The sequence below is a fragment of the Jaculus jaculus genome, chromosome 12 (genome assembly GCF_020740685.1).
Source record: "Jaculus jaculus isolate mJacJac1 chromosome 12, mJacJac1.mat.Y.cur, whole genome shotgun sequence".
NCBI classification, from domain to species: Eukaryota; Metazoa; Chordata; class Mammalia; order Rodentia; family Dipodidae; genus Jaculus; species Jaculus jaculus.
In genome coordinates, this window is record NC_059113.1 from 49,234,462 (window position 1) to 49,250,987 (window position 16,526).

A 16,526-nucleotide genomic window follows, 5' to 3' on the forward strand; every position below is an offset into this window, starting at 1 on the left:
TGCAAACAAACTCCAGATGCGTGCGCCCCCTTGTGCATCTGGCTTATGTGGGTCCTGGAGAATCGAGCCTTGAACCAGGGTCCTTAGGCTTCATAGGCAAGCACTTAACCACCAAGCCATCTCTCCAGCCCTATAGTGTCTTCTTAATGGCTGTGTTCCCGGGTTCATTATGTGGGACAGAGGTGAGGAGAGAAGCCTGGGATGGACATTCAGAGAACTGTGTACAGCAAGCAAGAAAGCAGCGAGGTGTTTATAGCTGTAACACTAGCAAAAGCAAGATGGAATACTTGCATGTGACAAGATTTTGTTAGCTATACTTCTGTGCCCTTGACAGTGGTGAAGTCACCCTGTGAAGTGGTGTCCTATAATAAGGAAATTTTCATTAGGTCCTTCTCTGTAAAATTATGAATTGTGCTCACAAAGAAAATTCGAGGTTCTTCTCCCCTAAAAGTAAGGTAAAGTGATGGGAACACAAGTTTGATTTGGTAATTTGTAAGTTTCTTTATCATCCGTTTATCTATATGTCTGCCTTTCATCTATTATCTTTCTGTCTATCTAATTAAGACTTTGCTTGTGTTGGAAAGGAAGATCACTGTGAATATAAGGGCACTACTTTTGCTGGGAACCTCAGTAAGATGAAGATGGGTGGGTCCTGAGTCAGCTAGCTAGGTGTTGAAGGCTGGGTTCTCTGAACGCCTCACTAACTCAAGTGTGCACTTTTTTTTTCTTTTCCCCTTAACTAGGAATTGTGGTGCTTGGAATTAACAGAGCTTATGGCAAAAATTCACTCAGTAAAAGTCTCATAAAAATGGTGAGTGTAAAGATGATGTGTTTGCCTGTAATACTCATTGTTGACATCAGCTTGAACGTGATTTTTTTTTCTCTTTCCTTATTTTGGTTTAGTTATCAAAAGCTGTGGATGCTTTGAAATCTGATAAGAAAGTTCGGACTATAATAATCAGAAGTGAAGTCCCAGGGATATTCTGTGCTGGTATGTAACAGAGTTTTATTATCAAATTACATGATAGTCACATCTCACCTCAACAGAAATCCGTTCTGCTTCAAGGTGTTTTGTGGTGTGAACTGTTACCAACAATTCTTCTTGGGCTCTCCTTGGTAATAAAAAAGATTCTTAGCTTATGAGTATTAGAGAAAAAAAAGTTGCAACATGTGGATTGTTTTGGAGGTTGAAAAAATACTTTGAACCATTAAGACATGTATTTGTGGTAAATGAGTAATTCTTATGAAACTTCACTTGGGAAGGAAAATCAGATCTGCTGCAGCATTACATTATGTTCTTTCAGTTGCTCAAAAATAGCTTGTGTAAGCCGGGCGTGGTGGTACACGCCTTTAATCCCAGCGCTTGGAAGGCAGAGGTAGGAGGATCGGTGTGAGTTCGAGGCCACCCTGAGACTACATAGTTAATCCCATGTTAGCCTGGGCTAGAGTGAGGCTCTACCTCAAAAAACAAAACAAAACAAAACAAAACAACAACAAAAAAGCTTGTGTGGTAAATTTGCATCATCACAACTTATTAATGTAGACATTTTCTTTGAAGATTGCTGTGTGTAGCAGTAACCGTGTGGCTATGTATCCATCCATAGGTTGTAGTGCTTTTATACTGGTATCTGTAGTATTTAAAGACAAGTAATACACACCTGTTTTTTCTATTTGTGCTATGTTTCCTAAAGTCAAAGATTAAGTTCCCTTGCATTTTACTCATTGCTTAGTGTTTCTAGTTCATGATATGAAATCAGTCTATTTCCCCTAATACAAAGTAGAGATGGTAAAGATGAAAAAGGTTGATAGCATGCAGCTTCAGTGTACCTTACCAATAGGCAAAGGTGGAAGCTGAGTGAAGTATAAAAATACACTTACTCATTCAGGTGAACCACCTGTAACAGTATATCATTCATTGCACACGTGTTTATTGAGTGTGTAGAATACCTGGGCTGTTTTGAGAACAGAGAACATTGATAGACATATCTTTAGAAGCATATTAATTGTGGCTCATATTATTCAGTATACTTGATTTTTCTAATTTCAGTATGTTTTTTCCACCTTGAGACTTTGTTACGTGTATGGTATTTAAGAGTATTCAGTGCAATTGAATGATTTTTTTTAATTTGGTAAAGTTTTATTGCTTTCTTAAAATGCAATATAACATACCTGAAAGGATTACTTAGTCTCTGGATAATGTAAGAATGTAGAATTCCTGCTCTCAAATACTTGGCTTCTGCTTTTGTTTTTGTCAATGGTGGTACTGTCTGCCTAGGAAGATTGTTAAGAGACTTCTGTGTGATAATGTAGGGAAAACAGATACACTGTAGTTGGTCTTTGGTACCCCTAGGGGGTTGATTCTTAGATCTCTCTCTTTGACCTTTCCCCTCTCCTCAGTAAATACCAAACTTTGTGGGTGCTCATGCCCCAAATATGAATGGAATACTGTTTGCATATATAACCTATTATTTCACATGTATATTCCTTCTTGTAAATTTGTATTTATTTATTTGGGAGAGAGATTGATTGATTCAAGCTCCAGGGTCTCTTGCCACAGCCAACATACTTCAGATGCATGTGTCACTTTGTGCATCTGGCTTTATATGGATACTAGAGAATTGCACTTAAAGTAAGTGTCTTTAAGCACTGAGCCATCTCTCTCCCCCTTACACTTTCTGTAGATTACTTATAACACCAAATACATTGTAAATGGCTGTGCAAAGCATATACCGTATTGTGTAGGGAATTCTAACAAGAAAAATATTTCTGCGTATTTAGTATAAATGAAATTTTTTTTCCTCACATACCTTCTATCTACATGGTTGGTTGATACTAAGGTTTTAGACTCCACAGATGCTAGAGAGCTGCTATTTGTATTCAACATATGGTAGCTTTGTGCTTCCTAGGATTATTTTGTGTATATTTTGAATATTATTTTACCAAACAATATAAAGAATTTGAAGAGAATTAGGGTTCTTTGTGACTTTTAAGACCATATTAAGATAGTACTAAGGTGACTTGATGTCCTGTCATGACTGGTTCTGCAGTCCTCAGGGGCTTAGAGCAGATCATTGGGAAGCTTAGAGTTCCTTAGGGATTTTTAGGAAAGCTCAGCACCATGAGTCTTATAGGGCTGGTGATGTGTGAGATGCACATACATTGGAAGAAGCAGTACTGTCTTCTTTGAGCGGTAAGGGTCATAATGATCACATAGTAGGTTTCAAAATGACCATGCAATAGTATTCATAATGACTAGTTAATATGGTGACTAATGACCACTCTGGGCACCCTGGGTACATCTTTCACTTTATTGATTCTTTAGCCTCCATCCATTTCTATCTCTACATTAGTGATATTGTGTGCAAAGAATCTGGTGTTCCAGGTCAGCTTGTAGTTGTTTGTTAAAGGTTGCCCAAATAATGTATCAAGTGGTGCTTATTGTATCAGCAAATCAGCCCTGAACATTCTTATTCTAACTTAATCTATTGTCTATTTAAAAATTTTGTATGATTAGGATAGGTTTTTATAGTTTTCCTCAGAAGTTGCCCTGTCCCCACCATATGCACCTGTATTCGGTCAACATTCAGGGTTTGCATTGTAGACATTTTGTACAAGTCATTTATTTCAGTAATCCAGAGTTTGATGCAGTCATATTTTGTTTTCCCTGATGTAAGGTCTTACTGTAGCACGAGCTGACCTGGCATTCATTCTATAGTCCCAGCCTGGCCTTAAACCCATGGTGATTCTCCTACTTCTGTCTCCCAAATGCTGGGATTAGAGGTGTCCACCACCATACCCGGCTTGCAATCTTTTTTTTTTTTAATATATTCTTTGGAGGGCTTTCTTTTCGTTTACCTGAAATATAATACTGTGTTTAAGAAGTTTGTTTATGTAGTTAAAAGACTATTTAAGTTAATTAAAACCTGTTGTTAGCCTGTAAAAATCTTTTTTTTTTTTTTTTTTGAGGTAGGGTCTCACTCTGGCTCAAGCTGACCTGGAATTCACTATGTAGTCTCAGGGTAGCCTCGAACTTATGATGATCCTCCTACCTCTGCCTCCCGAGTGCTGGGATTAAAGGCGTGCGCCACCACGCCCGGCTTGTAAAAATCTTAATTTGGCCACGTGTTGTGGTGCATGCCTTTAATCCCTAGCCCTCAGATGGTTGAGGTGGGACTATCACTGTAATTTTGAGGCCAGACTAGGATACAGAGTGAGTTCCATGTCAGTCTAGGCTAGAGTGAGACCATGCTTGAAAACAAAACAAAATTAAATTTAAAAAATCTTAGGCTTCCCTGATCATTTATTGTGAAGAAGGCATCTTTTACATAGTGGACTCTGTTAGTTTCTATTCTGAAATGGTAGTGCCAGTGATAAAGTCTGAAGAGCAGTACAGCCAGCTGTGTAGTCTAGAGCTCCCTTTGCCCCCAAGTCAGCTTTCCTCTTCTCCATACCTACCTGTGTGCTTTTTTGTATATCTGTATCCTAGTACTCCTTTTTAATTTATACAAACTTAAAACTTTCCTCAAATTTACTGAGCATAGAAACTAAATTGTTTAGAATTCTATTTTGTGTTCCCAGAAAACAGTATGTATATAGGATCTCTGCATGAAAATGCTGAGGTTAGCAGGCAAAGTACAGAGCTCTGATTTGCATTCAGTGTGTGCTGCAGCCCAAAGCCATGCACAGGGTCTGATTCACTGTTAGTGTGTGCACTATACCTGTATGTGTGCACAGGGTGTGATTCACTGTTAGTGTATGCACTATACTTGTATGTGTGCACAGGGTGTGATTCACTGTTAGTGTGTGCACTATACCTGTATGTGTGCACAGGGTGTGATTCACTGTTAGTGTGTGTGCACTATACCTGTATGTGTGCACAGGGTGTGATTCACTGTTAGTGTGTGCTGTAGCTGTATGTGTGCACAGGGTGTGATTCACTGTTAGTGTGTGCTGTAGCTGTATGTGTGCACAGGGTGTGATTCACTGTTAGTGTGTGCTATAGCTGCATATGTGCACAGGGTGTGATTCACTGTTAGTGTGTGCTGTAGCTGCATATGTGCACAGGAGTGCTGTTAGTGCGTGTGCTGAAGCTGCATATGTGCACAGGGTGTGATTCACTGTTAGTGTGTGCTGTAGCTGTATGTGTGCACAGGGTGTGATTCACTGTTAGTGTGTGCTATAGCTGCATATGTGCACAGGGTGTGATTCACTGTTAGTGTGTGCTGTAGCTGCATATGTGCACAGGAGTACTGTTAGTACGTGTGCTGAAGCTGCATATGTGCACAGGGTGTGATTCACTGTTAGTGTGTGTGCTGAAGCTGCATATGTGCACAGGGTGTGATTCACTGTTAGTGTGTGCTGAAGCTGCATATGTGCACAGGGTGTGATTCACTGTTAGTGTGTGCTGTAGCTGCATATGTGCACAGGAGTGCTGTTAGTGTGTGTGCTGAAGCTGTATATGTGCATAGGGTGTGATTCACTGTTAGTGTGTGCTGAAGCTGCATATGTGCACAGGGTGTGATTCACCGTTAGTGTGTGCTGTAGCTGCATATGTGCACAGGGTGTGATTCACTGTTAGTGTGTGCTGAAGCTGTATGTGTGCACAGGGTGTGATTCACTGTTAGTGTGTGCTGTAGCTGCATATGTGCACAGGAGTGCTGTTAGTGTGTGTGCTAAAGCTGTATGTGTGCACAGGGTGTGATTCACTGTTAATGTGTGCTGAAGCTGTATGTGTGCACAGGGTGTGATTCACCGTTAGTGTGTGCTGTAGCTGCATATGTGCACAGGGTGTGATTCACTGTTAGTGTGTGCTGTAGCTGCATATGTGCACAGGAGTACTGTTAGTGCGTGTGCTGAAGCTGCATATGTGCACAGGGTGTGATTCACTGTTAGTGTGTGCTGAAGCTGTATGTGTGCACAGGAGTGCTGTTAGTGTGTGTGCTGTTGCTGTATGTGTGCACAGGGTGTGATTCACTGTTAGTGTGTGTGCTGAAGCTGCATATGTGCACAGGGTGTGATTCACTGTTAGTGTGTGCTGAAGCTGCATATGTGCACAGGGTGTGATTCACTGTTAGTGTGTGCTGTAGCTGCATATGTGCACAGGAGTGCTGTTAGTGCGTGTGCTGAAGCTGTATGTGTGCACAGGGTGTGATTCACTGTTAGTGTGTGCTGAAGCTGCATATGTGCACAGGGTGTGATTCACCGTTAGTGTGTGCTGTAGCTGCATATGTGCACAGGGTGTGATTCACTGTTAGTGTGTATTGTAGCTGCATATGTGCACAGGGTGTGATTCACTGTTAGTGTGTGCTGAAGCTGTCTTTGTGCACAGGAGTGCTGTTAGTGCGTGTGCTGAAGCTGTATGTGTACACCGGGTGTGATTCACTGTTAGTGTGTGCTGTGGCTGCATATGTGCACAGGAGTTCTGTTAGTGTGTGTGCTGCAGTTCACAGCCTTGCACAGAACTCTGGCAGTCAGAATCCCATGCAAAGAGCTCTGCTTCAGTGTCAGCATTGTATGCTGTTGCTCTCTGAATTGTGTCACACAGGGTTGGTGGGAAGATTGCTCAGTTGTTAAAGTCACTTCCTTGAATTGCCTCAGTCCATGTTCCTCCTCATTGATATTGTTTCTGAATGTAAACATTTGTTTTCCCTCCATCCTTTTATTTCTCTAAAATGGTATGGCAACAGATACTTATTAAATTCTGTCCATTATTAAAGGTTTTCTGCACTGTGTTGGAGGTTGGACTTCCCTTTTAAATCTGTTACTTAGAATATATGTCTATTCTACTTACATGTCATATCAAAATTTAAAAATAGGGAGATCAAAATGGATGAAAAATATGCAAAGGCTTTCTCTTAGCCTATATTCTTCCCCTAATAAAAATAATGTTAACAGTTAATTCTTGTGTCTCACTCTAGCCCAAGCTGACCTGGAATTCACTATGTAGTCTCAGGGTGTCCTTGAACTTCTGGTGATCCTCCTACCTCTGCCTCCTGAGTGCTGGGATTAAAGGTGTGTGCCACCACGCCCGGCCAATTCTCGTAATTTTTTACATGAGTATATATATGAATGCAAGTTTACAAATGTCCTCATTAGGATGTTAAAAAACTGCTTAAAGTAAGATGTAAAGGCTGGGTTACAGTGTGGACCACACCTAAGGGTAGAGAGGGTACACACAGAATGTTACACTATTATCAGTGCAGTTCAGCTCTGTGATTTGTGCATACATAAATTCATGTAGCCAGGTTGGTAGTTTCTTTTCTCCACAGTGAAACCTTCTGAAATGGTAGTTATATTTTCTTCAGCATATATATGAAGTAAATACTTTTGAATAAAATTTAAGGCATATTAGGTTATTTTTCTTGTTTGTGATGACTGTATTCCTGAGTCATTGTTAAAACATTTGATGGAAGAAAGTTTAGACTAAAATGGCACCTACTAGGACAATTTAGATCCTCTGATTTTATAAGAATCCCCATACAGTGAACCTCTCTGTTAAAGGTGATGTCCTAGCTGCGAGGTCTTCTCTTCAGTCTCAGGACAATTTTCCTTGTTATGCTATGGGTGGAACCACAGGGCTATGCACGTGCTAGGCAGGTGTTGTACTGCTGGGCTCCATGTAAACCCTCACAGGGCTTTCTTTACTGAGCATTGGTTTCTGATCTACGGTCTACAAAGAGAAAGTGCTTTCCTTATGAGCTCTTAGTTTATTCTAGTGGTTCCATAGGTTGGGCGTCATTGGTGTGTATTCACTCTTGTAGACTGGAACAGCTTCTGGGCTCTTGTCTTGTCTATACTTGTGTTTGCATGGTCAGAGTTTCTTGTGAAGCTGTGGAATTGTTTAGGCATTCACTTCTAAAGTTTATCTTTGTTTTTCTGTCTCACCCATAAGCTAAAATCTGCTACTTCAGAATGTTTAATAATTTTATTAAGAGTGCCTTAATTATGGAAATGTCTTGTTGGTTTAGGATGCCATTAAGTAGAAATATGTGGCATGGTGGCACATGTCTGTAATTCTAGTATGTAGCAAAATGCATATTCATATGCTTTATTGCAGTGTTTCAAAATGATATTTTGTGAGAAACTATTGAGATTGAAGTTTTTTCTTTGAAATTCCTAAATAACTGATAAGCGGTTCTTGGTAACTGATTCCTACATGAAGAACTCTAAGTTAGTGTTTTACTGAAGTCTTATCATTGTGGGATTTTTTTTCTCCCCCCAAAACAAAGGTCATTTTGCTTCTGCTTTTGAATTCTAGCAAATTCTGTTATGACTAAGGATTTCTCACTAAAACCATCAGCATGTGTGATTGAGTACTGTATGTATTGTATTGTTCAAATGAATACAGATGCCACAACAGGAATAGAGTGTGGGAACCTCTGATTGATGAGTTATCTGTTAAAAAGATTGTTCCATTGATATGGTGGCGTGGCTGTCCTTTAGCACTTGAGAAGTGAAGGGAGAGAGAGCACACTCTCACATTATTTTTATTGTGTCAGCAAAGGGTTCTTGTGTTGCAGGTAATTGTTTACATGCAACAAAGCATTTACAAATGTTTCATTGTGACACAAATTCCCCCTCCCTTTTTCCCCCAAGGTAGGGTCTCACTGTAGCCCAGGCTGACCTAGGATTCACTATGTAGTTTCAGGCTGGCCTCAAACTCATGACGATCCTCCTACCTCTGCCTCCTAAGTGCTGGGACTAAATGTGTGCACCACCATGCCTGGCTGAATTCCTGTGTGTGTGTGTGCGCGCACGCGTGCATGTGCGTGTTCAGTGGAGCCTGAGAGAGAGACAGAGAGAGAATTGGTACATCAGAGCCTTCTAGCCACTGCAAATCGTACTCCAGACATGTGTGCCACCTTGTGCATATTTGCAATCTTGCACTTGCTTCACCTTGTACATCTGGCTTATGTGGGACTTGGGGAGTTCAACATGGATTCTTGGACTTTGCAGGCAAGCAAGCACCTTAACTGCTAAGCAGTCTCTCTAGTCTTGCTTATTTATTTATTTTTTGAGGTAGGTCTCACTCTTGCCCAGGATGATCTAGAACTTGCTCTGCAGTCCTAAGGTGGCTTCAAACTCACAGAATGTTCTACCAATGTCTCCCTAGTGATGGGATTAAAGGCATGATATGAATTCTTGTAATGAAGTTTACCAGTTTTAAGTGTATAATTGATGAGCTTTAACAGATATTTAAAGCATGGTGATACTCATGGTATAGAAGTGTGTTTGTTGCTTAAGTTTTTTTCTTGGGCCATTTGTAGTCAAGCTCCTTTTTCCTTTCATTGTACTGACAAGCCTCCTTGTGCTCACTAAAGTTTGTCTCTTCTGGATTTCTTACACATGTCCTCTACTGTAGGACTTTGGTGTCTAGCCTCTGGTTTGCATCATGCTCCATGGTTCATATGTTTTTTTTTTCTTCATATTTATTTATTTGTAAGAAGAGAGAGACAGACAGACATAATGGGTATGCCAGGGCCTCTAGTCACTGCAAACAAAAACCAGAAGCATGTACCACCTTGTGTATCTGGCTTACATGGGTCCTGGGAAATTGAATCTAGGTCCTTTGGCTTTGCAGGCAAGTGTGTTAACTGCTGAGCCATCTCTGTAGCCTTCACCTGGTTTTTTGTTTTAGTAGTTTCATTTGTTTGCTGAGTGATGTGCTCAGTAATCTACTATGCACACTGTATTTTTACTGTTCACTAGAAGAGTAGGTGAGGCTTGCCATGTTTACTTTATGCACACTATCTGTTTTAGTCAACTTTTCATCATTGTCATAACTAAGATCATTTACTCATGAAGAGGAGATTTCAGTCCACAGTTCTGGAGTTTCTAGGCCATGATGGATTGGCCCCATTGGTAGGGGCATTACATCATGGCAGGAGTTTATGATGGAGCAAAACCACCTATATCTTGAACCAGGGAGCCAAAGTTAGTCGCACACCCCCCGTAAGCCATACTCTCAGTAACCTGAGAACCTCTCAGTAGTGCTACCCTTTAACACTAGGACCTTGGAGGAACACCCAACATTTAAATTGTGGCAGTTTCCATGATCATACATGTACAAGTCTTTTTTTGTGTGTGTGTGTGTGAATGTATATTTTTATTTTCTTGAGCAAAGAGTAGTATAATTACTGGGTTTCATCTACTTGTATTCTTAGTTTTATCAGAAACTGCATCTATTCACAAGGTCCTGACTTTAATCCCCAGGACCAAAATCAAATAAACCAAACAAACCTCCCCCAATGAAAAACACCTCAATGAACTAACATTTTGCATTTTCACAGCAGTGTATGAGAGTTCCAAGATTGTATAGCTTTTTAGTGTTGTATCAGGTTCTGTGACAGATCTGTAGTCTGCCTCATTGTGGTTTCAGTCACATTTGTCTGAACTGGACAGCTGCCTTTCTTGTGCCTGCTTGTCACCTGTTTTTTATTCTGGTAATAGCTTTAGATAGTCCCTCGCCTCTCCTCCCTTCCTAGTGCTAGAGGAAATAACTGTGCACGTTGTGCTTTAAATACGTGTATGCCCCATGCTCAGTGCTAGTGGAAGGCAGGAAGTCTCTTGCCAGCAGGTGTAGTGTGAATTGTAGTGTTGCAACTGACTAGGGTGAAAAGTTTCTCTTTATCTTTGACTCCTAGAGAATTGCTTTTGTTGTTGTTTGTTTGTTTGTTTGAGGCAGGGTTTCATTCTAGCCCAGGGTGACCTGGAACTGTATAGTCCCATACTGGCCTCAATCTCACAGATCTCACAAGGATCTTCCTACCTCTGCCTTCTGAATGCTGGGATTAAAGGCATACACCACCACACCCTGCTGAGAATTGTTTGTTTATTTTAGAAATTTTTTTTTTATTTGCAAGCAGAGAGATAGAAGAGAGACAGACAGAGAGAATGGGCACACCAGGGCCTCTAGCTGCTGAAAATGGACTCTAGATGCATGTGCCACGTTGTGCATCTGGCTTTCCAGGGGAAATGGGGTATTGAACTTCGATTGTTAGGCTTTGCAGGCAGTTACCTTAACTACTGAACCATCTCTCCAGCCCTGAGAATTGTTTTTTTTAAATCAGGAGCATGAATTCTATCAAACTCTTAGGCATCTTTTAAGAGTTGTTTTTCTTTTTTAAACCGGTTTTAACATGGTAATTTACTAATTGATTGTCAATGTTAAACCACCTTGCCATCTTAGAATGACCCCCATTGGTTGTACTATACTGCCAATTTTGCATAGTGGCAACATATCAACATTTGGTTTGTTAAGGAATGTTTGTTGTTGAAATTTTGTGTTGTAAATTTGTTTGTTGAAGAATTTTGTGATTATATTAATAAGGGAAATTGTTTTCTTGTAATGCCTAATGCCTATTTTTATTATCAGGATCCCACTGGTTTAATAAAAAGCATCCCTTCTGTCTTTCTGGAAGAGTTTGCATAGAATTTTTTTTTATTATTTCTTATTTAGTGTTTAGTAAAATATACCAACAAAGCCATTAGTCTTGGAGTTTTCTTTGTGGGAACTTTTTTTCCCAAGTATTAATGTCTTTAACAGACATAGGGCTATTTAAATTATCTATTTCTCTTGTGTGAATTTTGAGATTTGTGGTTTTTATTTTATTTAATTTATGTTTTTATTTTTTGGGTTTTCAAGGTAGGGTCTCACTTTAGCTCAGGCTGACCTGGAATTCACTATGTAGTTTCAGGGTGCCCTTGAACTCATAGTGATCCTCACCTCTACTTCTGTGTATGGATTAAAGGTGTGCGCCACCACGCCTGGCCTGAAATTAGTGGCTTTTAAGTGTTATGCATAGATACAACCACTTTGAGTCCCCATGCCACTTGAAACCAAAGCCCAGTGAGAAAGCAAGACAAGTCCCTGTTTGTGAATCTCAAAGCCACCTGAGTTAGGGCCTTAGTCTTATCTTGCTTCTAGCATGTAAGCTGAGTCATGTGGAGTAGAGCTTTCCCTTCCCCTGAAAACTTAAAAAAAGCAAGGTGCCTCTCTGGTCCTCTGACTTTGAGAGCCTGCCCCCCCCTCCTCCACTCACCTTTGGGCCCCACCATGTCATCTAGATATTGTAGGCTGTTAGGATTGCCTCAGGCCAGTAAAATTCTTTGAATTACTCTCTGCCGGATTCACCTTAGGCTTGTGTCCTTACACTAGTCACACTCAGTCACTCTGTTGACAGGAAGAGAATATTTCTGCTTCAATGTAAGCTGGGGTCTTCTGGGTGTCCATGATTTGACTGCTTAAAAGAATGAAGCATCTTGATTGCTTGAGCCTAACCAGGGTCCAATGAATACTGTGGGGGTGGATGAGGGGAAGTGGGGAGGCCAGGTGCAGACAGGGAAGGGCAGGAAGGGGGAAGGGAGTAGATGGTTGGTAGTTAAGTTCCTACTGCACACTGTCTTCATTAGGGTCCACCTAAAAAGAAAACATGAAAGTTGGGGATGTAATACAGTTAGCAGAGTGTTGGCCTAATGTTTAGAAATCACCAGGTCCTGTGTCCAGCACCCACATAAACTCAGGCATGGTGTCACACATGCTTGTTTGTAATCTCGGTGTGGTAAGAGGATCAAGGGTCATGTGTCATGGTTATATGCTACCTAGAGAGTTTGAGGCCAGCCTGCATACCTGAGATTGCCTCAAAAAATAAAAATCAAGCCAGGTGTGGTGGTGTACACCTTTAATCCTAGCACTGGGGATGTAGAGGTAGAAGAATTGCTGTGAGTTTGAGGTTACCCTGAGACTACATAGTGAGTTCCAGGTCAGCCTGGGTTAGGGCGAAACCTTACCTTGAAATACCAATCAACCAACCAAAAAAAAAAAAAGAAACATGGATTTCATTGATTTAGTGTTTATTGGGGAAGGTCTGTTATATATTGAGTACTGTCCTAGCATCTAGTGATAGAGCAGTACAATAACTAAGACAAAAGTGACCTCTGTTATTATAGAGCATCCAGAGTTGTTAAAAAGGGGCTGCTTGATCTTTTTGGGAGGATGTGTGATATTATTCTTGAGTCTTATTGATATTTGTGATGAACAATTCCTGATACAGCTTGTCCACCAAATGTGTTGAAGGCATGTGTGTGTACACACTGACAGGGAGGAAGGAGATGGTAAGGAAATGAAAACTGGAATTGGCCTGATTGTTCTCACCAATCTAAAATCTGTAATCTGTAATCTAAAAATGAAATTGTTTTCAAATTGGGGAACAGGCTACACTTTCTGTGTTTCTAGAAATGTCATGTTTCTACAAGGTAAGTGCAAGAAAGACCAAGATAGTAACGATTTATCAGAGGTGAATTTGAGGTCTAGAGTCAGTTGTTAGGAGCTGTTGCAGTCAGGTTCAGCATTGCTGGTAGAAATCACCCAACGAAGAGAAGCTTCTGTGATAAAAGGTTTTATATGGCTTACAGGCTTGAGGGGAAGCTCCACGATGGCAGGGGGAAACAATGGCACGAGTAGAGGGTGGATATCATCCCCTGGCCAACATAAGGTGGACAATAGCAGTAGGAGAGTGTGCCAAACACTGGCAAGGGAACACTGGCTATAACACCCAGAAGCCGGCCCACAACAATACACCACCTCCAGGAGGTGTTAATTCCAAAATCTCTATCAGCTGGGAACCTAGCATTCAGAACCTAAGTTTATGGGAGACACCTGACTCAAGCCACCACATTCTGCCCCTGGCCCCCATAAACCTATAACTGTACATGATGTAAAATGCAATGCATTCATCCAACTTTAAAAGACCCCATATTTTTTTTTTATCATTTCCAGAGATGTTCATACATCCTCATAGTCCAAGATATTTTAACTGAGCCATAATACCAAAACATACTTTACTGTTACAGTCAGGTTCACATTGCTGGTAGAAATCATCCAACCAAGAGCAGCTTCTGGGAAAAAGAGGTTTATTTTGGCTTACAGGCTTGAGGGGAATCACAATTATTAACTAAGTTACAAAGCAAAACCAGATTCACCAATTAGTCTCTGACTTGGAGGATTTCAGCCTATATTTTTAGCTCTTTGTATTATGAGCTATCTGACTTACAGACTTGAGGGGAAGTGCCATGATGGCAGGGGAAAACAATGGCATGAGCAGAGGGGCACATCACCCTCTGGCCAACATCAGATGGACAACAGGAACAGGAGAACATTCATTAATTTCCTAATCTCCATCAGCTGGGAACTTAGTATTCAGAACACCTAAGTTTATGGGGGACACCTGACTCAAACCACCACATTCTGCCCCCAGCTCCCATAAACTGATAACCGCACATGATGTAAAATGCAATACATTCATCTAATTTTAAAAGTCCCCATAGTTTTTATCAATTCCAATAACATTCATACATCCCCATAATTCAAGATCTTTTAACTGAGCTATAGTACCAAAAAATAACTTCAAAAAACCCATGATGGCACAGAATAAACATCCACATTGAAGAAGATGGCATTGGGCATAGCAAAGAAATATTCAACCAATTCAAGATTCAAAATAATCGGCAAACATCAAACTGTAACTCCAAGTCCAACAAATCTAGGCAATGACAAATCTCCAACTCTGATAATCCTAACCAGCAACAAGTCTCTGGCATTCCAATTCCGCCCCTCCAGCTAGGCTACTCACAGTCCTGGAAAACTTCATCGGAGCCGGCAGCTTTCCTTAGCAGCCATCTCCTGGTCCTGGCATCTCCACTGGGTCTCCACTGTAATCCATGGTTCATCCTCATGGCTCCATCGGGTCCCCACGCAGGTAATTCTGCTTCACATTACCCATGGACGTTTCCAAAACACAAGACCATGTTGCAAACTCAGTGACCCTCTCTTTCATGCATTTCTTATACTCCACAATACCAGGTAGGGTGCCAATTTGTTAATCTGTGGGGGGGGGGGATAAAACAGATTTTGAAGAACAGGACACTCCTTGAGCACTCAGTCCCCTTCAAAAGAGTCTACGTTCTTCCTGTTGCCCCAGTGCAGGTCAGCTGGCCCAGTCTCAAAGGTTGTAATTTCTCAATTGCATCTAAATGGGCAGCAGTTCACCCAAAGATATTTCTTTCTGTGCCATATCCCTCTGCCTACTCCATTTCATTTCTACGCAAAGCAGCCCTGCACAACTTCTCAGGACATGGGCATAACAGCAAGCTTCTCACACAAACTGCTAGCCCAGTCCAAGCAGGGCTCTTTCTCATCCTCATAAGCCAAATCTCACAGTCCATAGTTCTTACTGCATTCAGGTCTTGCAGCTCTGACCAGCACAGATCATCAAGCTGTACTTACAGCACTGCAAGGCATCTGTTAGGCCATGGTTTCAAGTCCTTCCTCATTCCTCTTGAAAATTAGTTCCAAAAGGCCAAAGCCACACAGTCAGGTGTCTAGCAGCAATTGGCACCACTCTTCGGTACCACGTTACTGTTGCAGTCAGGTCCACATTGCTGGCATTAAATCACCCGACCAAGAGAAGCTTCTGGGAAAAGGAGGTTTATTTTGGCTTACAGGCTTGAAGGGAAGTTCCACAGTGGTAGGGGAAAACGATGGCATGAGCAGAAGGTGGACATCACCCCCTGGCCAACATAAGGTGGACAATAGCAACAGAAGAGTGTGCCAAACACTGGCATGGGGAAACTGGCTATAATACCCATAAGCCCGCCCCCAACAATACACTCCTTCCAGGAGGCATTAATTCCCAATCTCCATCAGCTGGGAACCTAGCATTCAGAACACCTACATATATGGGGGACACCTGAATCAAATCACCACAGGAACCCATTACCAGGTTCATGCATATCAGGTAGTTAAGCAGCTTTCTTCAGATGACAGCTGTTTCTGGTTTTTGTGTACATGTGTGAGTCTGTGTACTTATGTATATATGTAATTGTAAGGTGTCTATATATATGTTTATGTGTACATTCTAGGAAAACAGAAATATAGATACAGGTTTTCTATGTTTAAATCTTTGTTAAATTACCAATAAAGTTATTTTCAATATCTTTGTGTTTTTAAGTCATTTGGAAAATGATCTACATTTATGTACAATCAAGTGCCCCATTGGCCCAGCCAGTGCAGCCTTAGCTGTTTCTCCCGAATGAGGATTTCTGAGTCATTGTTGATCATTTTCTGCAAAAGCCATGGCTGGCATTCCTTTCAAGCTCACATGGAATATGTTTGAAAGTTAGCCTCCTGCTAGACAGTGAAGCCTCCATACATTTCTGAGGACAGCTGTAATCGGAACATATTTTGTCACTATAGTAGTTAATGTAGAAGTCATTTACAAAAAGGTAATTAGAAAAGTTCCCTATAGCTTAGCAAAGAAGTCATAGTGGAAACCAGAAAATATTTAAAACCAAGGATTAACAGGAATATTTTAAGATTGTATAATACACTAAAAAGCTATCTAACCTTGCATACTATTGGAAAGGAGAAAGACTTCCCACTTCAGTGACAGAAGCAACTGCAGAGTCATGAACAGGGAGTAGGAAGGAGGTAAAGTGTGCACAAAATAAAAACATGCAAATACACCTGG

At 41.0% G+C, this 16,526-nt stretch overlaps 1 protein-coding gene across 2 annotated transcripts in view; it reads left to right on the forward strand.

The window, feature by feature from the left end:
- The window catches only part of Auh (AU RNA binding methylglutaconyl-CoA hydratase), a 129,166-nt gene that overhangs the window by 10,225 nt on the left and 102,415 nt on the right, over window positions 1–16,526 (forward strand). For both annotated transcript variants that reach the window (XM_004668347.2, XM_045131167.1), the window contains exons 2-3: window positions 744–811; window positions 904–991. In XM_004668347.2, the coding sequence (XP_004668404.1) occupies window positions 744–811; window positions 904–991 (156 nt within the window). The remainder of the gene's footprint in view (window positions 1–743; window positions 812–903; window positions 992–16,526) is intronic.